Source organism: Mustela erminea, chromosome 2 (genome assembly GCF_009829155.1).
Source record: "Mustela erminea isolate mMusErm1 chromosome 2, mMusErm1.Pri, whole genome shotgun sequence".
NCBI lineage: Eukaryota > Metazoa > Chordata > Mammalia > Carnivora > Mustelidae > Mustela > Mustela erminea.
Window position 1 is genome coordinate 131,459,332 of NC_045615.1, and position 24,994 is coordinate 131,484,325.

Here is a 24,994-nt window from a genome sequence, read left to right on the forward strand (position 1 = left end):
TCTTGGACTTCTAGCCTCCAGATCGGAGAAAATTCCTGCTGTTTCAACCACACAGCCTGTGTTCCTTGGTCTGGCGGCCAGAGTCCACTAACACAGAGGCAGATACAAGCTGAAGGTAACCGGTTCTGGCCTCAAGCCCAGCTTTCCAGGCTGCCTCCCAGGCACAACAGCAAGGCTGGCTTTCCTGGCAGGGGTGGGGAGGGTGGCAGGCATACCCTGATCTATACCTGGAGGACCCAGGAGAGAACCGACAACCCCTCACCCAACATACAACGCCCTCATCCTAACTACTCCACAGCTATAGTGTGCTGATACCAGAGGTCGGGGAGACCAGCTTCCCTTCTGAAGAGGCCCCAGAGAATTCAGATCCAGACGTACACTGAGAAGGAAATACCAACCCCACCAACAGGGAATGAATGAGTACTTCCAAGTACTCACAGTACTTGCTAGCCTCAAGGTGGTCTTGGTGCCCTTGCACAGACTGTCCACCGGAGGGCGCCCTTACCCATACTTCTTTCCTCCCTTCCCTCCACCCTCCCTCCCTGTCACCTTCCCTAGCCCCCACCTCCTGGTAACAGATCACTGGATGCTAGGAGTTTCTGAGGGGCCAAAGGAAAGACAAGTGCCATCAGCTGTCTGCCACCTGTGCTCATCCCCGCAGGTCAGAACACTGCCGAGGTGTGGGAAGGCCCAGGGTCGTCAGGCTCAGGGACAACCCCGGGGCGGGAGGGGGGTGAAATTCCTGTTAATCCACAGGGTAGGGTGACTCCAAACCATGTTAGAATCCACTTATATGCGTTTAAAAATAAAAACCAGAATGCCAATTTATTAATTTGCAGAAAGAAAGGGGAAGTCTAACCAGATCCTCCGTTTGGCGAACAAGAGGATTCGTTCTCTGGAGGAAACCCAGTCTGGAGCTTAACCCCCAGCCCGCTGCCGGCTCACGTGCAAAGATGCCAGCCAGGAGCCCACTTGCCCCTCCCATTGGCTGCAATCCTCAGAGAGTCATCACTGATGCCCCCTATGGCCCCCCAGGGTTGTGACTTAGAGCACACGCGGTTCATTGTATGAGTCCCCTCCGGCCCAGGAACCAGGCTGGCATTATGAGGCCCATTTTTATCAATGAAGAAGTTGAGCACAGGTGGATTCAAACAAGAAATGGAGCCTCGTGTTTCCAGAATGTCAAGGAACAAATTACACGCATGTACATATTTAAACATCAACCTGCAGGTCGATCACACCAGACATCTTGACATACAGTCACCATCGTCTTCCTTCCGTGACCATTTATCAAGGGCTTGCTCTGTGCTATGTGACACATAACACTGAGAGTATGGACTTGTTGCAGAAGCACGAAGGCGAGCACGGACATCCACAGGTCACGTTCTAAATGCTGCCCGCTCTACCGCACGTACAACCACGCCAGGGACTCACGGCCCTGCAAGGCAGAAGCCACCCTTCTTGTTTTCCTGGTGAGAGACTCAGGTTTGGAATGTGTCGCTGAACTGTGCAAGGTCACACAGGAAATAAGCACCTGCTAGAATCCGATCAAGGTGGACGATTCTCCTGATTTTACAGGCGAGGAGACCGGCTCCGCCAAGTTCAGCGGCGTGACAGAGCTGAGGAGCAGAGGGATCCCGAGCCTAGTCTTTGTTCTGCCTTAGCTGTTCTAGAAACACAGACATTCATGCTGGAGACAGACTGAGGTAACAGCAAGAGCAGATCTGATCGGGAATGCGGGACCACTGGACGGCTCCAGCCTGCCGCAGTCCAAGGCCGAGGACAACTCAAGAGTCCCCACAAGGCGTCTCCAAGAATCATGATCTGATGGTAACCACAGAAAACTTCTCCTGGTGGGACACGGACCATGTTGGACAGAAGGGAACTTTTGCTGGAGACATTCGAGTGCCAACAGAAGCCGAGTCTGTGGCAGTAAATACGAGCTTCCCAGCCCACACTGCCTGAGGAAGAGCCCATGCAAGTCCAGACCAAGGAGCTAGGCGGGCAGGATCCCGCTTCTATTACTGCTGAAAAGCAGCAGATGTCTGCACTCTTGGGAAAACACTCTTACTCCCTGCAAGTGTGAATGGTATTTTAATTTTCCCCTACAGGAGTCTTGGAAAAGACTCGGAGGCAAGTTCTACGATCCACATGGCTGATTTACACTATAGATTATATTTCTGCTGCTGTAAAGTCGAGAAATGTTATTTGCAGAGTAAGCACAGAGTAAAACCATAACGAATATCCAAGTTCTGCGCATAAAGTAGGCCACTTTATTTTGCTAAGGAAAGCAGGCTGGCCATGTGAGCTTCAGAGGAGATGCTGATCCAAGGAAAGGAACAGTGAGAGCCTGAAGTCAGGAGACAGGTTGCTCCCTCCAGGCTGGAGGCTGGGGACCGGGGGAAACAGGGAGTAATCAGAGCTGGGACACTGGGGACATGGGGAAGTTACATATACAGTCTCGACTAATAACAAGTCTATTTGCAATATGAAAACGCAATCCTCGAATAAACAGAGTATCAGTCTTAAAAATAGCTGAAAGCATGCTTGACAGGCAGTATCTGACGCCATACCGAAGAGATTTGACCCTCTACTCTAAAACATGCCTAATGGACGACTCCACAAAGAATGATGCCACTTGGTCTTGGATAAAGTCCTTCCCTGGAATGACTCAAGTGCAAATACAGTCCATCTTCACTATTTGCGGATTCCATATTCGCAAATTCACCTACTCACTGAATTTTATCTGTGACACCCAAATCAATTCTCACCGCACTTCTGTGGTCACTCACGGATGTGTAAGAGTGACAAAATATTAGGGTCCCTTGATGTGCCCATTCCCAGTTGAGGCTGAATAAGGCAACCTCTACCTTCTAGTTTTAGCTCTTGTGCTGTCAACAAGTGTTCTTTATGTGATTAGGTAGTGTCTCATTTTTTGCATTTTTGTGCTTTCTCTCAATGATATCACTGGTTCATATGGCCCTGAAGCAAAGTGCTAAATGGCTATCCAAGATTCCCAAGCACAAGAAGGCTGTGTGGTGCTTTCTGGAGAAAACAGGTGTGCTAGATAAGCTCTTTTCAGGCACGAGTTACAGTGATATTGGTGTAAATTCAGGGTTAACGAATCAACAATATACATTAAATAAGGTGTCTTTAAAACACACATAAAACAAGGTTGTGTACTGAAAGGTTGATGAAAGTGTTGCGACCAGAGACTCGCAGGAACCTAGCTCTATATTTCTCCTAGGAGCAAGGCTTCCATATTTCCTAATTTAGTGTTAGCGGTGCTTTTACAGGATTTTAGAAGAATTGCTGCAAATAATGGTCCATCATTCAAGCACCAACAGTGTCTGCCCTTCATCCCAGAACAAGGATGGAGGAGCCCAGGCTAGTGAAAGAATCTTAATCCCTCATATGCTTTCTGGAACTTGTGGTAGTAAGGTGTAGGCAGGATTAACAGCCATGAAAAACCATGGGTTCCTGTCCTGGTGCTGTTAGCAGCTGTGACCTTCAGGATGTGCCCTGATTTTGTAGGCTTCACTTTCCTCACTGAACAAGAGAGGAGAAGGGAAGCCAAGGAGGGAGAAGGGTTTGGGCTAAAAGATCTCTCACGACATTTCCAGCTGGGAGATACCTCTCAAACATCTTACCCCGCTGCTGTCCCCATGGGTTGTTCACTCGGCTCCAGTGACACCGGCCTCCGGGTCGATCCCTCCTATCCAGGCACGTGTTCACCTTGGCCTCCCCACCCTCCTCCATCTACCTGGTGTCTTCCCTCACGTCTGACTCGGTGTCCCATTCTCAGGAGGCCTTCCCTCACTATGCAGGACTGTGAACACCACCCCCCCGCCCCCAGCATGATCTAGCACTAGCTTCCCTACTTTATTTTTCTCTATAGCAAGTATTTTCCCCTAATGCACGTATATCCTGCTTCTGTATTGTGCTCTTTATCCCTCTCCTCCCACCGGAAGGTAAATCACACGAAGGCAGGGAATCAGTCTGTAGTATCCCCCCGACTCCGCAAACAGAGGACCTGGCTGCTATAAGAGTCAATTCAGTAAGTTCATGTATGTAAAGCAGGCTTTGGGCAGTACCCAAAACCTGATAAAAGTGAGCTGTAATTATCATCACCATGAGGACCGAGTGCCTTTTTGCTGTTGGTTTATAAGAAAGGTTTTATTGAATGACTCACTAAGAAACGAAAAATCTGCACTTTCTACAAAGCGCCTGAGATAGAACTCAGTGAGCTCATAAAGTACAAAGACCTACAAAAACCTTAATTATAAGCACTGCTATTACCAACCCTAAAGAGACCATTTACGATGTTTTACTTCTTGAAGTTGACTCCCCGACATCTGCAAGAACTCATATAGGAAAAGCACTTAACCACGGCGCAGAGACCCAGAACACAAGGGCTCTGGGGACCTGGAACCCAACCACCTCATTTCACAAATGAGTAAACCCAAGTCCCGAGAGCACCACCGGCTAACAAGAATGAGAATCTGCCTTGCAGGGAGCGGGGCGGGCACAGAAGGCTGTCTTCCAGGGCTTTCCTCAGGAACCACCACCACTCACGGAAACAGGCCCTGACCAACTGGCACTTACTTGTAAGTGCAAAGAAGGAGCGAACATGAAGACAGGCTCTTCCCAGACATTTATGGTAATTTGAGAAGAAGAATTGTACGTAGTCATTTCAAAGAATTTGCTTTAAATTAGATATAGTGCATTTTCAGAGTACGGATAAGATATTAAAAAGGAGGGCAGGGACGCCTGGGTGGCTCAGTGAGTTAAGCCTCTGCCTTCGGCTCAGGTCATGATCTCAGGGTCCTGGGATCAAGCCCTGCATTGTGGGGGGGGGGGGTGTCTCTGCTCAGCAGGGAGCCTGCTTCTCCCTCTCTCTCTGCCTGCCTCTCTGCCTACTTGTGATCTCTGTCAAATAAATAAATAAATAAAAATCTTTAAAAAAAAATGCTCAGCAACTCTAGGAACTGAAAACTGTTCTAAGAGCAAGCAGGACTAGGACCAGTTTTGGTGGATCACACAAAATCACCAAGGAGAGGAGGGACCTGGAGAGCGTTGCAAAGCACTAGCTTCCCAAAAGTCCAAGAGGCGATGTGACTTAGAGACCTGGTCCTGTCACAAAGCCGTGGGATGGTGATGAGGCACACGGGAGTAAGCAGTTAGTGAGCTAATTCTGGAGAACGACGGGGTGCAGAGAACGTGGTGTGGAGGGCCAGAGGGAAAAGAGGTGAACTTCGTCTTCTGACTTCTGCAGGCTCCCTCCCCAGGTCAGGGCGCCCAGACAGGGACGACGCCAGCTGGGGGACAACTGGGCTCCTATGCCCAGAATAGAACTGGGGTGGGGCTAGTGATCTGGGCCTGAGACAGCTGGCTCAAGTTCAAGGAGAAGCCTTATTCCTAAACTCTTCTTTTCCTAAATTCCTAAGGTAGACGGTCAATAGCTCGTCTTGTAATGCTCTATTCTTTGAATTAATTCCAGCTCCCCAATTAGCCTCTGAGCCTTGTCAGGGCTGAACTCAAAAAGCTTTTCTTGTCCTCTGCTTGATCGATGAGGCCCATCAAAAGAAAGTGACTTGCCCCAGGTCGCCCAGCCTGTGAGTGGTAGATATGGATGAGGGGGGTGTCTGTGTGTAGGAGGAGGAAGGTCTTTTGAATCTCAACACAGTACCCCTTCCTCTGTCCCCTGCAGGTTCCCCCAAGAGCCACTTGAGGTCAGAGAACCACTGAGTATTTTTTTTTTCTATCCTACAATGCCTAGATCCGTGCCAAGCACATCATCGACATTTAATATCTGTTGATTAATATTTTCTTCTAAGAAAAAGCAGCGTATCCAGAGAAAAATCAGCAAAACTAATCAAGACCACATGAGCCCTGTGAATTATAAAGAACAGTGGAGGGAGCCCAGATCAATTTTCTCAGAGAAGAATGAAAAGGGTATTTTGATGTATCTGAGCGTGGGGGAAGTGCCAACCCAATGCTGTCCTTTCCACACAACGTATGGAGCAAGACGTAGGCGCTCTGGGATTGCAAGGAGAATTTGGAGGGCAGTAACACTGAGCTTCTCAAGAAAAAGATAGCAAGATCTACCCAAAGGGCTGTGGGGTCTTATCTCTGGGGCAAAGTTTTAAAGACAGTAATGCTGAGTGACTCTTCCCTGACAAGCATTGGAGTGCTGACCACACCACTGTTAAAAATGCTTCGGGAAGAGCCTTCACACCTGGCAGGAGAGATAGGCAGTTCATACCTGGGTGTAACAGGACAAAATATTTCTTTTCACGTCTGCAGAATATCTTCCCGTGTTAGCTATGGGATATGCTCCAGGGCTGCCCAGACTGCATTATCTTGATTCGACACAGTTTCCTCTAGTGGGACAGAGACTAGCTTCAACCGGCACGTCATCACCCCTGCTAACGTTCGGGGACCCAGCGCCCGCACAACAACACGCTCCTCTGGGCAGGAGGAGCCCAGCCTCGGTCCTTCACCAAGAGAGATCCTCAGCGAACCCGGGAGGAACGGGAAGGCGTTTTACTTCTAAGGGAAGGCCCAAAGGTGCCGGGGGGGCCACTGGGAAATCTCTCAGCTTCCTGTGTCAATTCCCCTCCTCTGTGTTAACTTTATAATAAGCTAAAAAAAAAAAAAAAAAAAAAGATTTGGGGAAAAGTGTTTTATAGGTGCTACATTATTTATCTCTGCGACGGAAAGAATGCTTTAATGCTGCTCGAGGCAACGGGCCAGGTAATGCTGTAGTCCTTCGTTCTTGGGTGATGCTTGTAAGTCCCTGACCCCTGAAAGGGGAGGAGGAGGAGGTGGGGTGGGGGCAGGGAGCAGCAGGCCAAGGAACAAGCAAACCACCCACAGTTCCAGTTCCCTGCAAGAGGGGGGCAAATCTGAGGCCAATTAATATTTACCTGCAACTCTGCAATAAGTTTGTTCGTTTTTTTTTTTTTTTTTTTTTAAAGCTAGCATAAAATCTCTCTGGCTGAGGGGCACCTGGGTGGCTCAGTGGGTTAAAGCCTCTGCCTTCGGCTCAGGCCCTGATCCTAGGGTTCTGGGATGGAGTCCCGCATCAGGCTCTCTGCTCAGCAGGGAGCCTGCTTCCCCCCCCCCCCCCCCCCGCCTGCCTTTCTGCCTACTTGTGATCTCTGTCTGTCAAATAAATAAATAAAATCTTTAAAAAAAAAAAAATCTCTGGCTGAAGCTCCTATGTTTTCACCAGGGCTCTGGAGTTGCTAAGCCCAGTCTGGGCTTAAACCAGGGCACCAGGAAAGGAAGGCTTGTATGGCCAGACTCAGCAGCCTTCGTTCCCATTCTGGCTGAACCAGTAAGGAATTCTGGACTGAGGAATGCTTACCATAACTGTACTCTAGCCTAAAGGAAAAGGGAAGAGCGATTTGTTCCATGTAAAGTGAAAAATTCACAAAATGCACACACAGACACACATGGAACGCAGCCCATCAGAGAATTGTTTCAAGGCTTTTGTCTATCAGATGACGCAATCAACAATCCCACTGACATAGAGGAAATTCTCTATACGTATTGCCACGGTCTCCTTTCTGGAAATTAGACCGAAACTCCTCACATACAGAAGCCGGTACTATCTACGTTTCTGTTCACAACCATTGGGTTCCCAGACATTTCCCACTTGAATTTTTTTCCCTAAGGCCTGGAAAACAAACTTCTGCTGCTTGTGTAAGCTAGCTTTACATTGTAAAGCTCCAGTTGCTACAATGATGGCCAAGCTCAGGGTTGAGAGAGAGAGAGAGAGGGCAGGTGCTTTCCAGGGAGCACACCTGGGACTGGCCTCCAGCTGACGTCGTCCACACCACAGCAGAAACCCGTAACTCACCACGGCTGACATGGGGCTGTGGGAAGCCCCCTACAGCACAATTTGGCAAAGAAACTATTAGAAGACCAAAACGAGACATCACGTTTAGCTAGAGCTGCAGGTTATCAAGGCATTCCTTCTTCCTTTTTTTTTTTTTAAAGATTTATTGTAGAGAGAGCGAGCACGTGTGTGTGCATGGGGGTGGTGTGGTGGGCAGAGGGAGGAGGAGGAGAGCGAGACAGTCCTCAAGCAAACTCCCTGCTGAGCTCAGAGCCTGACTCAGGGCTCGATCTCATGACCCTGAGATCCTGACCTAAGCCGAAATCACAAGTCAGACCCTTCACCGACTGAGCCATCCAGGCGTTCCTCTAACATCTTCTAGGACATCTCTTTGGTCATTTCTGTAACAGCTTCTTTGATCCTCACAGTAAAAAGGTGAGGTCCCCCACACAGGCATTAGCATCACCCCATCCTACCGATGAGACAAGCCAAGTCCAGAGAGGTCAAGAGACTTATTCAAAGTCACACAGCTCAACACCCGCAGAACTGGAGCTAGAACGCAGGTATGTCATCTCCTGCTTGATCATCTCTCCACCTGGAGCATGGCGCGCAGGGAGGATGGAGTCCGTGGCTGGATTTTCCTCTTTTGTCATTTCCCAGTGCCTGGGATCGCCACCACAGAAACCAAAAACAAGACACACGCCACAAAATACATTTTGTATTTCCTCCCAATCTTCGAAAGAGTCGCACAACGTCAGGTAAACCTGAGCTTGTGGTAGAGAATTCCCACAACAGTCACACAGGAAACCAGAGAAACCAGCCAGACGTGCTCGTGAGGCTGAGGGAAGGCCCAGTGACATGACTGGCCCAACAGTCCGCAGATGAAAATCTTGGAGCTAGGAAGCCGGGCCACCTGGGTGCAAATCGCAGCTCTGCCCTCCACCAGCTGTGGAACCGTGGGCCGATCCTCTAAGAGTCTATCCCTTGGCTTCAACCAGAAATAGGAGAAACAAACGAACACACCTCACAGGGCTTGTGTGAGAACGAAACGGGGGAGCGCCATGTGGGTATCTGTCATTGGCATTTACGGAGGGGCTAGAGGAGGCTCAAAGACAGAAAACTGAGCATGCCCAGTACAGCCCCAAACCACCTCGGTATGTCTGTGCCTCACAAATACGAAACACTCAACAGACCTCAGCGGTCATCATGATTGTCCGACTATGAGAAAGAGCGTGGACCTGGCAGTCTATCTAAGGTTCCAGTCTTAGTTTGTCTACATAATATATCTGTGACTTTAGGAAAGTGACTTAGATTCTGTAAATCTCGATTTCCTGACCTGTAATACAGAGCAATGGTATCGCCTTCCTGGAAGGGTTGTGCGGAAAATCAGATGACCCACGGCAAGTCACACACCTAGTAGGGCGCTCAGCCCACGGACGGAATCAGAGTCATGTGCAGCCCCCCAACCATCCCCAAATGATGGCAGTCTACGCTGTGTGCCATTCACACTGTTGCTTCTAGATCTCAACTAAAATATAGCGCAGACGTATGAGAACAGCTGAAGTAGAGATGAACTTCATCAAGCATTTTACGTTACTTATGGAGTAACGCTGGTCTACAGTGTCAGTTTCAAAGAAACAAAACTGAGCCCCATCTATAAATAAGCTCTAGGTTGCTACAGACATGATCTGAACTCACAGCTCTAAAATAAAATATGATAAAATAAATCATGGCTATCGGGGAAAGGCTTTTTGAGAAATCATATGTTCTTGGCTCTAGGTTCCATGTATCATTTACATGGGCCAACTTCCAAGCCTTGCTAGAGATGGAGGTCACTGCTGCTTAAGCCAACCGCTGTAATGTGGCTGGAGTAGAAAAGTGGGACCCAGGTAGGAACCTGTCTGCCCCTTTCTAAGCAGCAAATCTGCTAAGAGAATGAGAGACCATAACAGAATCCAAAGGGACACCTCGCTGCTGTGTGCCAAGGGGAGGTGAACTAAAGTGCCATCTGACTAGAGATCTGGGTTAAGAATAGGTTGGTTCAAGAGCTAAGCATAGAATTAGTGATGTTGTTTTTGGTTTGAGGGTCTCAAGGTCATTTGAAATTATCTTTTACACTAACTATTTTTAAAGATATAATTGACATATAACATTGTGTAAGTTTAAGGTATACGGTATGTTAGCTTGATACATTTATATATTGTAACATGAATACTATCATAACATTAATTAACACCTGGATCATGTCACCTATTTTGTGTGTGTGTGTGTGTGTGTGTGAACAATTAAGATCCACTCTCTTACCAACTCTCAAGTTTATGATACCGTATTGCTGACTATGATCACCATTTTGTAGATCAGCTCCCCAGAACTTCTACCTTATAGCTGGAAGTTTGTACCCTTTGACTAACGTCTCCTCATTTCCCCCACCCCTGAATGCCTTCCTTGAACCCACTCTGTTTCTCCGAGCTTGGCTTTTTTTAGATTCCACATATAAGTGAAAGCATACAGTATCTATCTTTCTCTGTGTGACTTATCTCACCAAGGTGATGCCCTCAAGGCCCATCCACATTGTTGAAAATGGCAGGATTTCCTTCTTTCTCATGACTGAATATATATATATATATATACACACGCACACACACACGCACATGTATCTGTACCACATATTCTTTATCTGTTCATCTACTGACAGACGCTTACATTGTCAATTAAAATTATTCGTGTGTTATTGCTTAGTCAGCTGATTTCAAACGTTGCCTTCAACATGAAGCAACTGAAATCCCACAGCTTCCCTTCTGTTCTTCAATGTGACCACCATTTTCTCTGCTGTGTTGTTTTCTTTTCCTCCCCTCCCCAGTCTGATGGACCTCATCCCAGCTGCTACGTAACAGCTGTTGAGTAAATATATGCCAAACAAAGGGACGGATGAACCCACGGCAGACAACTGTTGAGAGCTGTTTCTCTCAGCTCCAGAGACTGAAAATAAGGAAGCCTGACTCTAAGCTTTCCTGATAAGCAGCAGGGCCAGGAGTGGAGGAAGAACTCACACTCTGATCTCTGTGGCTCACACCTGGGTGAGTCCTGGGAGTGAGGGTACCATACGGCTCAGCTAACCTGACTCACATCTGAATAATTCTGACTGTCCTGGAGGAGGAGCCAGCATGTCTCTATAAATTTTCTGAACTGAGAAATGTTTGCGTTACTGCCTCAAGACTGGGGCTGGTATGAATTCCCAGTGCACAGCGCGCAGAGACCAAGGTCTTAATTAGCCTTCCCGGGCATCCGCCTCCACGAGGCGCAGTGGCCAACGATGGATACAACGCATCTCATTTCCACAGCACCCTTCAAAACTTGAGGGCTCCCGTGGCTGCCAATTCCCCAGCTGCTCATTCGGGCAAGCATGGTGACCAGAAGTTAATAAGGGAAAGGCAGCCGAGGTTCTGCCAGAAACAGCATTGTGTTCGGCTGTGTTGGCAAATTAAAGGAGGAAAACAGTTTTAGAAACACAAAAGCTGTCCTCTGGGCTAGGTGACAAAATGAACATCCAAGGCCAATGGCTCAACGTCCGAGAATGAGTGTCAGCTCTACTCCACAGAACAGGCTATGTGAGGGTCAGGAAGACCAGCTTTGAGCTCTGCTCTTCCCCAATGAGCCACACACTCTTGGGAAGACCCCACTGCCTCTCTCTGCTCCTCCCGCCCCCCCGTCAGGCTTGAATGAAATAGTCTGTATTTTCTCTTTGTGAATGTCAACCTAAAAGCCACACACGAGAGGAAGAATCTCATTCTGCCAAGACTTGATATGTTCATCATTGGCTCTGCGCCTTGGTTTCTTGATTCAACTGTGTTGATAATGCCCTTCACTAAAGACATTTTTGTTGAACGACTGAAATGTGGGAATGACATTTACCACAGCTCGTCTGTGCCAAGATGGCGGCAACAAAGCCTCCCATCCGCGTACTCTTGCAATGTGACCTTGCCGCTCTCCCTCAAGAGGCAGGATCCACATCTCCACCTTTGGTCTGGGCCAGGACTGCCCTGATCAACAGAATATGGCACAGGGTGGGGTCAGTTTGAAGAATAGCCTTGTCACCTCTGGTGGCTTTAGCTGATTGCTTCTTAGAAGCCAGACACCACATGAGAAGTACACCTGCCCACCAGAGACCACGCCTGTGAGAGACCCAGCCACGGGGAGAGGCCCTGAAAGACGAGATGCCAGGTGAAGGGAGAGAGAAACCTGAGAGCACCAAGCCGCCAGGCATGTGAGTAAGAGGCCATCTTGGGAGTGGACCCTCCAGCCCCAGCTGCCTCCATGTGGATCAGAAAGGAACTGCACTGCTGAACCTTGCCCAGAATCCACAAAAGCAAGAGCAAAATAAATGGTGGTTTTAAGCTCCCAGGAGGAGCCTAAGAGGCTCCTGGTGCAGAGCCCAACAAGGGGCTCGATCTCACAATCCTGAGACCATGACCCAAGCCCAAATCAAGAGTCTGACGCGGCTTAACCGACTGGGCCACTCGCATGCCCCGATGATGAATTTCATAGAAATAGATCTGTTCCTAAAAGCATTTGCTGAAAATGAACACAAATTGACATATACAATTATTTTCAAATCTTCTGCATTTACATTTACTGAATGGGGAAGAATCACTCAGTACTGTGGCAACCCAAGTACCCTCAGGCTTAGTGTCAGCCTAAGTACCCTCTCCTTCTGGAAAACCACGTGAGCCACCCAGGCTAGGACTTAGTCAGCCAGGGTAGGATTTAGCACTGAGAGCAATGCATTGAATTGGCCTGTTTGTGGTCTACCTCTCGAAACAGGGAACATATCTATTCCTCTTTGTGTAGGAATAGTAAAAAATGGCTAATGCATAAAGAATGCTTCTTAAGTGCCAGGGATGGTTCTAGGTACTTGACACATATCTTACATCAACCCAATGTTTACCCCACTTTGTGCAAGGTGGGCACTGGTATAATCCTCACTCTACAGAAGAGGAAACCGAGGTACAGAGAGGTAGAGCATTGTTCCCAAGTTCGCCCAGCTAGTCAACAGAGAGTCCAGTTTTAGAGCCACTCAGTCTGGGTCCAAAATCCCAGATGTTCTTAATCACGCCTCATACAGCTGCTCCTTTAGCCTTGTGTTCTCAGTGAACGTGTTTGATGCAATGAAGGCATCGACAGCAGAAATCCAATCCAACCTTTTCATATAGATCAGGATTTCTGGAAGAAAAACTTGTGCCACATGAATAAAAGTCAATTAGGAGAACTATACACAGACACAGAATCCTGCACTAAGGCTAAGTAATGATCACGAATTTGCTACACAGACCAGAAATAAATCCGAAAGGGTAGATACTCCCTACCTCTTCCTGTTTATCTATTCGTGCTAATCTAGTCAGTAGCCGCTAATATAATTACTTCATGAAAATCTATGCTACTAGGAAGCAAGGGAGGGCACAGATAAATAGAGCTCACAGAGGAATATTGGAATTTCACGTTCATTCATCACCCGCTTCAGAAAGCTCTTCCACCATACCCATGATCGGACTGATCTACACCATCTCCATCCCCCCCATCTCCCCCGTTTTGGGGCAGGTTGTAATGCAAGAGTAAGCAGACAAGCAGGGCTTACAGAAAATCTGGCACCTGGTTAAAAAAAATCCCCCAGCAGCTGACAACTGCTTGCACATGGGCCCTAACAGAGCAGGCAAGAGCCGTGCATCAAGGCCAAGGCCACAGCCCTGCAGAGGATGTGTGGCAAGGATGCTTTGGTCAGGTTTCAAACTTTTTAGTGTTACCCCTCGAAGTGCTGTCGGTACGCCAGCCGCAGCAGCATCTGGGAGCCTAACAGGAACACAGTCCCTTGCCTCTCAACACCTACATCTGAAGCTGCTAACATGGGCAGGGAAGTTGGAAAGCAGTGCAAAGTGTGGACCACATGAGTCTGGAGGGCGGTGAAAAGAAAGGGGGTGGGGGTCCGTCCTCAAGCTACGACCTTGCAGTGCCCTCCCCCAAACTCATCTCTGGCATCTCTGATCCCTCTGCCCAGAACTCCTGGACAGACTCAAGGTTACCCTTATAGCTTAGGGAGCCAGTAATAGACAGTGGGTAGGCCTGACATTTTCTTGGACTTTCAGCTCAAAAGCATCTGAGTTGAGTCCTTCCGCCAGTTACTAGTGTGTGATAAATTCTATGACCTGTTTGAAGCATTGGTTTCTTATCTATAATCTCGGGAAACAAACAGCAGGGAAACAGCCTGAGAGTGCCCGTGCACCTAGCAGAGGCCGAGCGTGTGTTTGGAGAAGGGGGCCCAGCAGCCTGTCTCCAGCCCTAGAGAGTACTCAGGGGCCAGTTCCGCTTTCTTGCCTTCTCCAGCTCTGAAGATCGATGAGATGGCACTAGCCCGTCTGCAGATGCCAGAGGTCAGGACTGCTTCGTTTCCTTTTAAAATTTCTCTGAACCAGAGTGACTTCTGAGAGGATCTCACATTCATTTCCCAGAGGAGGAAGCTGAAAGGGGGTGAATTAAGTGCCTGGAATAAAATCGTCTTTTTTACCCAGGTCCTTTACACTGGATTTCAGGGCAGAAGGTTCTAGAGGCAGTTCTAAATATCCTGGAAATGATCTGTTATCATTTGGGGTGATCCAAGGCCCAGGAGACCCCTTGAGTGCCATCTCTACTACGAGCTTATTGGGTGACCCCGGGGAAGTTATTTACTCAACTTTTCTGAGACCGACTTTTTTTCGCCTATAAAGGAGGCCCTCTGGATCATCTCCAGGGCCAGTCACTTCCAGCCGTAAGCAATTCAATATGATTCCGACTGAAAGGTGGTCTCTGCCCATTTCTTTAAGATGTAATTTTTGGTATTGTCCACAAGGTGGCAGCACCCCTCCTTTACAGAAGTCCAGGCAGAGCAACACAAAGGATGAGAGAGAACTCTAAAGAAAGTAGCACCCATTTTTCAAAGGATTAAGTTTTCTACAATTTAACTAAAACATCTCATTTTAGTTTTGATCACTATCATCAAGAGTTTGGTTGGCAATGTGCTACATACCATTAGGAAAGGACAGTTTTATGGGGCTAAGTTTGGATTTTAAGGTATTTTGGTAGGATGAGCGAAGGTCAGACAGGAAGTTAATGGGAATTTAGAAATGCAAGGTACCTGACGGCTCAAACAGCACAAGGGGTTGCCTTCTTGAAAAACGAAGCACAAGGGGCAATTATCTACCAAACGTTCATATACACAGAAATTTTAAAGGGTGCCAGGGTGGCTCAGGTCATGGTCCTGGAGTCCCGGGATGGAGTCCCACAAGGGGCTCCCTGCTCATCTGCTTCTCCCTCTGCCCCTCCCCCTGCTTGTGCTCATTCTCTCTCGCAAATAAATAAATAAAATCTTAAAAAAAAAAACCAACATTTTCACATGGAAGAGTAACACAAAAGAGACAAAGAAACGATTGGAGAAAAAATATTTGAGATTACAATAATGAATAAAATTTGGAATTTAAAACGCACAGAAATGAAACAATGTGGTACCCTGAACTAGACATGGAACAGAAAAAGGACATTTGAAGACAAACTAGTAACATCAGAATGAAGTGTTTAGTTAATTGTTTTGTGCTCCTATTAACTTCTCAGTTTGGACAAATACACTATGGTTGCGTAAGACAGGACACTAGGGGACGTGGGGTGAGGGAGATCTGGGAACTCTCTGTACTACCTCTGCAACTGTTCTGTATTTTTAAAATTATTCCTAAATATAAATTTTTTTCTAAAACTTTCAGAGTGGGCACCTGGGTGGCTCAGTTGTTAGGCATGTGCCTTTGGCTCAGGTCATGATCCCAGGGTCCTGGGATCAAGCCCCGCATCGGGCTCCCTTCTTGGCAGGAAGCCTGCTTCTCCCTCTCCCATTCACCCTGCTTGTATTCCCCCTCTCTCTCTGTTTCTCTCTGTCAAATAAATAAATAAATAAACTCTTTAAAAAAAGACAAATAAAACTTTTACAGAATAAAACTGTTCCACAGAAAACAGCCAAGAATGAAAAGAAACAGAGTTTCATAAAGCAACGTCTCATCTTGATAATTTCAGGAGACATTTAGAGGAGGACACAGCTCAGGTGCCATGAAACTAGGCTGAATACATTAAAATGACAAAGCCTAGAATAAAGCGGGTGGTGAACAAAGAGGTGTATCCTAGGACATTACTGGGGGAATTATACGCAGTGGGATCTTTTCTGTAAAGCACTTATTGCCATAAGCTGACAGCCTCTGACCCGAGAGTACCTGTTTCAGCGACCTATACCAAAGCAATAATTTTGAAGGAAAACATCACCTAGTCTTATGAAGTTGTAGCTCTGCTCTGTAGCACTAGAAGTTGCTCCTACAGCGGCTGTGTGCCGAGACGGGTTATGGCGCTATTCATTAAATGTGATATTCTATCAGCGGAGTTAAGAACAGTAAATCTGAGAACTGCAGAAAGGAAGATATGAAATGTTTTTTAAAGATTTTATTTATTTAGCTATTTGAGAGAGAGAGCGAGAGAGAGAGCGAGTGTGCACACGAGTATAAATGGGGGGAGGAACAGAGGGAGAGGGACGAAGAGACCCCGCTAAGCGTGGAGTCCGGGAGTGGGGGCTTGATCCCGTGACCCTGATTATCATGACCTGAGCCGAAATCATGAGTCAGACACTCAGCCTACTGAGCCAGCCAGGTGTGCCCCTGAAATAATTTTTAAAGAACTCACGACATGTAGTATCCTGGATTGGGTCCAGCAACCCCCCCCCCCAAAAAACAAAACAAAACAAAACAAAAAACGGCATTACTGAGAGGAAAAAAAAAAAAAAGAAAAACTGAATGAGGTCTATAGTTAATAATATGGTATCAATAGTTACTTGTTAATTTTCATTATGGTACTATGATAATGAAGATGTTATTAGGGAAAGCTAGGTGAAGGAGGTACCTGGGAAGTTGAACTCTGTGCCTCTTATGTAAATCTAGAATCATTTTAAAATTAAAAAAAAATGAACACCTCAGAATTATACACAAACGCACATCCATTACCATCAACTAAAATAATAATTACTGGACAAAGAATTAGGTGGGCTCAAAAAACATTTCCAGAGTTTTAAAAATACTTTGCTCTTTGATACGGGGTGGGGGGGGTGCTTGTGTGTGCGTGTGTGTGTGCACGTGTGCATGTGTGGTCATTTTATGTTGCCATTGTTTATTTAGAGGTTCCACTGAACAACTTGATTGTCAAGGTGCCCAGACTCACAGTGGCTGGAGAGGGTTTGCAACACGCACATCCTGATAGCCTGAAAATGATTTTGATTTTTTTTTAGCATGTAAATTTCACTTAGGAAGAAAGACGTTTAGGAAGTAATCCGTCCTTAGGGACTATATTTATAATTCCGTGGCACATGAAATTATTTTTTTTCCCTAAAGAAAGGATACTTCCTGCTTATCTTGGGGGGTACTCCGTTTTCTAGTTTTTGGCTGGTTGAACGCATGTGCAGGGTTATCTAAAGCAATAACAACTTCTACAAAAGAACTTCAACATCTAGAAAATCTAAGTCTTTGCCACTTCTCCCTTCTCAGGTGCCCTAGGTAACCTTAAACAGGCATGAAGGGGACAGGTGGCAAAGAACAGAGTGTATGTCTGTCTTGGGGGGGACTCCTCCAAAGTGACTTCAGTGAAGTCAGTACCAAACTCATACGCTTTTTCAAAATTGGTAAAGAATAACTTCGTTTAGGGCCACCGGATTTTTTTTTTTTAAACGATTTTATTTATCTATCAGGCAGAGAGGGAGAAGCAGGCCCCCTGCTGAGCAGAGAGCCCGATGTGGGGCTCCATCCCAGGACCCTGGGATCATGACCTGAGCCAAAGGCAGAGGCTTTAACCCACTGAGCCACCCAGGCGCCCCGCTAATCTGATCTTTTCTGACTTTTGTCTGTTGTCCCAGTAGAGACAGATGCACTGATCATTCCTTTACATTTTCTGTGCCTTTAAAAAAAAAAAAAAAACAACACATTTGTTCTTATAAGTTTTCAAAGACCTTACCTAAAACAGGGTAGGATATAAGATAAATAATACAATACATGTCCTTTCTTATTGAGAACTCGGTCCAGCTCCAGTAACGTATGGCAACACGGAACCTCCTTACCAACACGAGCAAATTCATAGTAAGTGTTGGAACAGACACGTGGGCACTAGCAAGAGGCAGAAAGAGAATTCTGTGAACAGGACCACTGGGAGGTAAAAAGAGGACGCACAACTCGGGTCATATTTCAACCAGGTCTCCTGTTCCTGGTACCAATTCCACCTCCCCTCCTGCCTGGCCCTCCCCGCCCACTTGTCAGTGTCAAGACCCCCTCACTCCCCAGCCCTTCTCCCCTCTGCCTCCAGCCTCTGCTGATAACCCTTGTAAAACACCTGGGCACAAACCAAATGATTCCCAGCCCGCCTTCCTATTCTACTGCATCTGCTCCCTGCCATAAAACTTGTCTTTAAAGGCCAGTATGTTAGCGGCAGCCCAAGGACCTGCTCAGAACGCCCCTGGCTTGGGGGTGACCTTCATCGTATGAAGCTGTGCTGAGCCTGTAGCTGAGCGAGCGGACTAGGAGCGGCTGAAGTTCCCCTGCGAGCCCGAATGCTCACAGCCCTGATGGCAGCATGGCTGCTTCTCGCCAAGGAGTCAAGGTTTTGAAACTGCAGTGTTTCCCCACTGAGCTACTACTAAGGGAGCTTACTGGCTGTTTTATTCACAGACACAGATCTGCTTTAGGAATGAAAAAAAATATCGAGGACCGGCTACATAATTGGCAAATGGAAATGTAATACGCAGAACGAAAATGCAGAGCCCCTGATCAAAGGCAGGGGGGAAAATGCCAGAAAAAGGGCTGAAACGAAATTGCTGCCTTTCCTGCTTTCTCTCTCTCCACTCATCATGGTGTGTTTTCCTTGGTATTTAAAGTCATGCTCTCTTGGGCACGGGACACCTGCAGGATAAGTGCAGACTCTCACAAGTGCCCACCCCACAGACCAACACCTTCTGGGTTCCCCATGCTGCGAGTTGCTGGACCGATGCGCCTGCACCCTGGCCAGGAATGGGGAAACTGAGTCAGGCGTCCCCCTTTCCCATGGACCCATCTCCCCTACCCCGAGGCGCAGCAGATAGGTGACCCTCCAGTATACCCCAACTTCTGTGCCAGGACACACCACGTACACAGACTGGGGGTGGGCAGGGCCTCACCCTCACTGAACTGCCCCCCTCCCTGTGGGGAACACATTGCTGTGCTATCAGCCTGGGCTGGGTAGGCCACCACTTTGCCCTTTTCAAGATGTCACGGGAGCATGTGTGCCCAGAGCCAACTCTCCCCGTGCTCCCAGTGAGGCCCCTACTGGGGTGGAAGGTGGTAGCGATTGCTGGGTGGAGGCAGCGATGAGGCTGTGTGGCAGGGCCTGAGGGGCTGAGAAGAAGGGGAACAAGCAGTCAAGGACCTCTCAGGGAGGTAGGAAGGTGGCAGAACTATTCCCAAACCAAGGGTCCAAGTCGCTGGTGCATCGCCCCATTGGACGTCACTTACAAAAACAGGAGTCCAAAGATGAGAGAATTTAGAACTTCAAGATGGCGACCACACCGCATGAAAGCCCGGGCCTAGGACCCTGTGCGAGGACAGTGGCCACATGCCTGTGTTGGCCTTGCTGGCCCCCCGCCAGGAGTCCAGAAGGAAAAGCGCACTCACATTTTCCATCAGAAATCAGGCCTGGGTTCAGGAGACAAAGGGTTCTGGAACAGGTGGGCCTGAGGAGCCTTGAACCACCTACCGACCGCCCCTCCCAGGACTCTGTAAGGCTTCTGAAGCCCACTCTCTTGAACAATAATTCTGACTTATTACATGGTGCAAAGAACTGGCGTAGTGTGATACGGGCACAGTCTTGATGATCATGGAAATCCTCCCAAACCTCACTTGGCCTAGGGATGTATTTCAGGTGTTGGGGAGCTTAGGAATGAGCGCAGATTGAGGATTCATTGCTTCATCCTTAGCTCTGGGTTGACAGTTGATGAAAACCGAGCCATTTCCAAAGTCATTACTTCAACGCAAGAATATAACCTGGCCACTAAAAACTCGCTTCTTACAAACCTTGGCTTCTGGGTCGCTATTGATGCTGCAAGAATCATCCTCCTCAGCATGCGGGGCATGTCTGGAAAGAAGAACAGAAAGCCGGACTGAGAATTCTCCCGGAAACTCCAGCCGCATGAAGCCAGCCACGACGGCGGGGTCCTTTGCACGCCCTACCTGAGTTTCAAAGATGCATAGCGGAGTGTTGCTCCTTCAAACTCTTTTAAACTGGGGTCCGGGTTAACTGTGGCCGCGTGCAAATCCTAGGGGGAAAACAGATGCCCTGTTAATGGAGAAAAGGGGGAAGGGCTCCCGACGGGGGCATCAAATATCAAAGGGGAGAAAAGTTCTCTGGGCAAGAGGCAGAGAGTAGGTGTGAGCTTAGGCAGATAAAGGGCATGCAAGGGCTGCTGGATGCTGGCTCGGTGCAAGCCCCAGGTTCTTACAAGACAGGGAACCCGGGGCAGTCAGCTTGAAGTCATTCGCAACAGGACACATAAAAATAAATAAATAAATAAATAAATAAAGGCAACATGTGTGTGAGCTGGGCGTCCCTCCTAGCAAGCCCCATCACTGCGTCCCTGCTGAAGGGATGATATTCATGAGGAAGAAAAAGATACAGCCACAGCCATGCAGAAAGGACAAAATATCGAATGATCTAGAATCTGACAATATACTTGCCTTCCAAATGTCACTATTAATCTTTCCCCCATTCAGAACAGCAAAATCACTCCATGGCTGTTTCTAGACATGTAATTATTCACATAGGAAAAAGCACATTGATTTAAAAGAAAAAAAATTAAAGAAAAAAAAGGAAAAAAAAAAACACAAGACACTGTTGTTAGCATTGATATCCACAGGACAGGTTAGGGAACAAATTCACTCTACCAGCAACTGGTTAGCTCACTCTAGATCTAGGTTATCACCTGAGGCCTAGGGCGGGGAGGAGAGTGATGGCGCTCACGTTACTTACCACGGAAATGACTGACCATTGCTAGCGGTCAGTGTTAGATCTTCTAAACGTGGCCTTAAGCACACAATATGTTTTCTGGGATTAAATGCCTCGTGGACCTAATACCACGGGAACCTTCTCTCCCGGTAACCCAACAGAACCATCTTCTGGAGATGGGGGTGGAATCCGGGATGGTAACTGTCCCTGGGAGGATCTGAACACTGGGGAATGTCCCCAGTCAAGGGCATAAAAACCGGGGGCTCACATTATTTTCATGTAGAAGAAAAAAGGACAAGGACAGGGCAGGAGAGCTGGTAAGGAACACAGCTTTGAGGTCAGCACCTGCTGAGATTTAACTGACCCGAGACAGCTCGCCACAGTCTAATGTAAATTCTTCCAATTCGTAACAAGCTCTGCTTCCTTGTTACACACAAGCTTCTGCACAAATTGGTGCTTGATCATGAATGATTCTGTCAACAGAATCCCAGAACAAAGCGCGGAGCCTTGCCTTCTTGGGAGACAGCTCGGAATAGATCTTTGCATCTCAACAGCCTCTCTATTGCCCTCAGACAACAGGCAATGTGGTTGGGTTGGTTTGTTTTTTTTCTTTCCCTTTCTACCACAGTGAGTGAATATCCAAATATTTTTCATGTAACAATTGGGGAAATAAATGAAGAGAACAAAACCCAGGGATATCGTTATGAATGCATTCCACTGATGTGCCAGGCCAATCACCTCTTTTCTCGGCTAATAAATCACCAACGGAGACCTTGCTCAAGTCGCTTTTCAGCTAAAGCGCTTTGAGAATCAGATGGCAATAGTGACCCATGATTCCTGCTCACGACATTACTGTAATTCGGAAACCCACTCAGAACAGGGCAGCGAAGTTTAAATGTGCCAAGTGTTGAGAGATGTGATCGTTTAACTGGGCGGGACGCGAGGAACGCGGAGCCCCTTGTCACTGGCACCACCGCCTAGCGGGCGTCACTGTCACTTTCTTTTTTCGACTAAACACCTGAACTGCAGTTTTCTGAAATAAAGTGGAACTTACACCACTGGATCTACTTTTTAAGAAATAATCTCTTTTATTGAGCAAAAGGAGCAGGAAAGTTGCCTAGCCCGTCACCTCTATCCTTACTCTATCCCCCAAAGTGGTGCTCAGATTTCACTGAGGGGAAAATTCATCACATAGGAGAGTCTTATTAGCCCAGGAGACCTGTGAGCCCCTTGAAATCGGGGTGGGGTTTTGCACATGTACGTTTTCCTGGGGAGAAGATCCCCCACTCTTCTGTTTCCAGAGGGGCGGGTGACCAAGGAAGGTTTAGAATCCCCCTTGTAGGAGGTCTCATGATAAGGACCTGAAATCGCAAGAATTTTAAGCTAGAATTCCTTTCTTTCTTTCTTTCTTTCTTTCTTTTTTTTTTTTAAAGGACAATAAGCCTATTTGATCCCAAATCATCATCACAGTATTCATGTGAGCAGTATTTGTTTTTTCATTGAAACTGAATGTCGAAAAAGGTTACCGGGTGATGAATTAGTAAGACTCCAGGTAATTATGTTCTTGAAGAGAAATTTAAAAAAAAAAAAAAAAAAAAAAAAAGAGTGGGTGTTTGACAAGAGGAATCTGAAATCAAATTATCCTCAACAGACACTGTGTGGGGACAGAAAGTATTTTTCAAAACAAGTATTCAGGAAAGCTTTCAGCATTTAATTAAAATAGTTCTCTGTATGCATGTATGGTTTAAAAAAATTTTTTTTAAATGTATTTACTCTTTGGATGTTGGGTCCCTGTAATGTAAAAGTTGATTATAATTCTAAAATTCTATGAATCCAGCTCTTATGCTACGGAGACATGAGTCAGCTGGCAAACTTCCAACAATCACCTCTTACAGATTTAAATAAAATAAAGGTTGCATATGCCAATTATTCAAAAGCTAAAATAACATGGGGGCTCTTAAAGAAACCCTTTAGTACAAAACTCAAGTAAGGACTAACAGAACCTACGTTATGATTAGGACAAAAGACCCTTTCCCCTCCTATATCTACAAGCACTCATTTTTCGAAATTTCCTCCCCTATGGAAGTGACCATAATTTTTCTTTTCTTTTTTTAAATTAAGGGCAACAAAAGACAAAAACAATCTGTCTTGAGTTTTAAGAACCACACATTCTATACATTTAATTTTTTTTAAAGAAGAGAGAATACAACATTTTAGCTAATCTTTTTTTTAAAGACACCCCAAAGAGACTGTTTGGTTCTACCGAAAGTCTGCATGGCATGACTGAGAGATGAATGAAGAGATGAGAAAAAGAAAAAGACAGTGACAGAGGGAAAGGCGGGTGGGCACTGTGCCTCTGGAAGGACAAGGACGTCGGACAGGGACAAAGCTAGTCAAGGAAGAACAGAGACCATGTTCCATTAGCAGTAAGTTTCCAACTGATAATCTCTGAGGCAATGCAGCTAAATCTTTGCACCATGGAATGTTCTTGAGCCAGAGTTACAGGTAGGGACATAGTCTCCTGGTGCTTTTCTTGACCTTGACCGGGTGAAGCACCCCTCCTCCTGACCAAAGTGATCACACTGAGTTCTGGGAAAGCCCTGAAGCCTTAGCAACTCAAAGGCGGTAGTGTCCCTGGGGACTGACCTATCTCCTGGGGCATGGTGTCTATCATGACCCTTCATGACTTTTCAGCATGGTGCCTTTCATGACCTCACAGTGAATCTGTGTGACGGTGGACCCACTAAGGGAATCCAATTGAATAACCTTGACTTTTTTCATCCTTATTTCTCTCCTGGGATCTCAGAAAGCAATTCTTCAATCATAGGAAAATGATGCATTGTCATTCTACTGGAAGAAAGAGAACACTGGAGTGGACAACGTCAACACCATAGTCTTGAGGATGCAGTCCGAGGGGATGAGAAAGGTTCTAAGAAGCAGTATCAGAATGTAACCTGGGGAGCAAGCATGGAGGGTGAACCTGCTGTGAACCAGGCAGAGAGGAAAGCAAAAGAACATTCCCTAGTGACTTTGACGGAAGCTGCAATCATCACCTCCACGCGAGTGGGCTTCAGAAGTTCTGCTGCAAAGCCCGGATTCAAATCCTGCCTCTGCTCTCATCTGCTCTGTGACCTCAGTTCCTTGTCTAGGAAACAGCGCTACGGAGACCTCACCATCAGAGTGTGGACAAACAGATCGACAGCATGAGCCCTTAAATAGGGACTGCCTGCCCGGAGTCCCAGACATGGCCGTTCCCCTATCTGCTCTCTCTTTCCAGGGAGGGAAAAAAAAAGGCGGCCATTGGTAAGAATAAAAAACAGGTACCTACAGACTATAAAGTGTTATGAATCATGCTTCTTGATCGTCTTCTTGAGACCTAAGTCTCAGTACGTGTGGTCTTGATGATAAATGGCAGAGCCTGGAACGTTGGGACGTTAAGGAACAGGCCAGGCGATGTGAATGAGCATTGACCATAGATGTGTCCACCTTTTCAGACTTCTTAAAATGCTTTCTGTGTTTTGTTGGATGCAGCACTATCAGAAGAACAGAGCTGTGGTGTGTCATGCAAACATAACCCAGAGAAGTTAAAAAAAATAAAATCAAACTAGTAAACAGATTGACAAATACGTGTGCAATTAAATTCATCTTTGTGGGCGCTTGGGTGGCTCAGTGGGTTAAAGCCTCTGCCTTCGGCTCAGGTCATGATCCCAAGGTCCTGGGTTCGAGCCCCATATTGGGTTCTCTGCTCAGCAGGGAGCCTGCTTCCTTTTCTCTCTCTGCCTGCTTCTCTGCCTACTTGTGATCTCTGTCTGTCAAATAAATAAAAATTTTAAAAATCTTAAAAAAAAAAAATTCATCTTTGTGAGCCAAAGGATGGTCAGGAGTGGACCTGGGGCTCCAGTGCTGGCTTTGCTGCTATAGCAAATCAACTAAGAACTCGTCCAGCCATGAACCTGGTTTATTCCTTCATTCAGCTTCACCAGGTACTGGACACAGTGCCAGGTGTGGGGAAAAAAGATGAGGGGGGACAGATCCTCACATCCACCCCAAGGAGGGAGACTGACATGGGGCAAGTAATAA

The 24,994-nt window shown here is 46.9% G+C and overlaps 1 protein-coding gene across 12 annotated transcripts in view; it reads right to left on the reverse strand.

Moving 5' to 3' along the window:
* The window catches only part of APBB2 (amyloid beta precursor protein binding family B member 2), a 369,643-nt gene that overhangs the window by 84,998 nt on the left and 259,651 nt on the right, over nt 1–24,994 (reverse strand). For 9 of the 12 annotated variants that reach the window (XM_032334144.1, XM_032334145.1, XM_032334146.1 and 6 more), the window contains 3 exons: nt 20,647–20,709; nt 20,143–20,228; nt 19,987–20,047 (listed from right to left, as the gene is read on the reverse strand). In XM_032334144.1, the coding sequence (XP_032190035.1) occupies nt 19,987–20,047; nt 20,143–20,228; nt 20,647–20,709 (210 nt within the window). The remainder of the gene's footprint in view (nt 1–19,986; nt 20,048–20,142; nt 20,229–20,646; nt 20,710–24,994) is intronic. The other 3 variants (XM_032334149.1, XM_032334154.1, XM_032334153.1) reach the window with 1 other exon arrangement.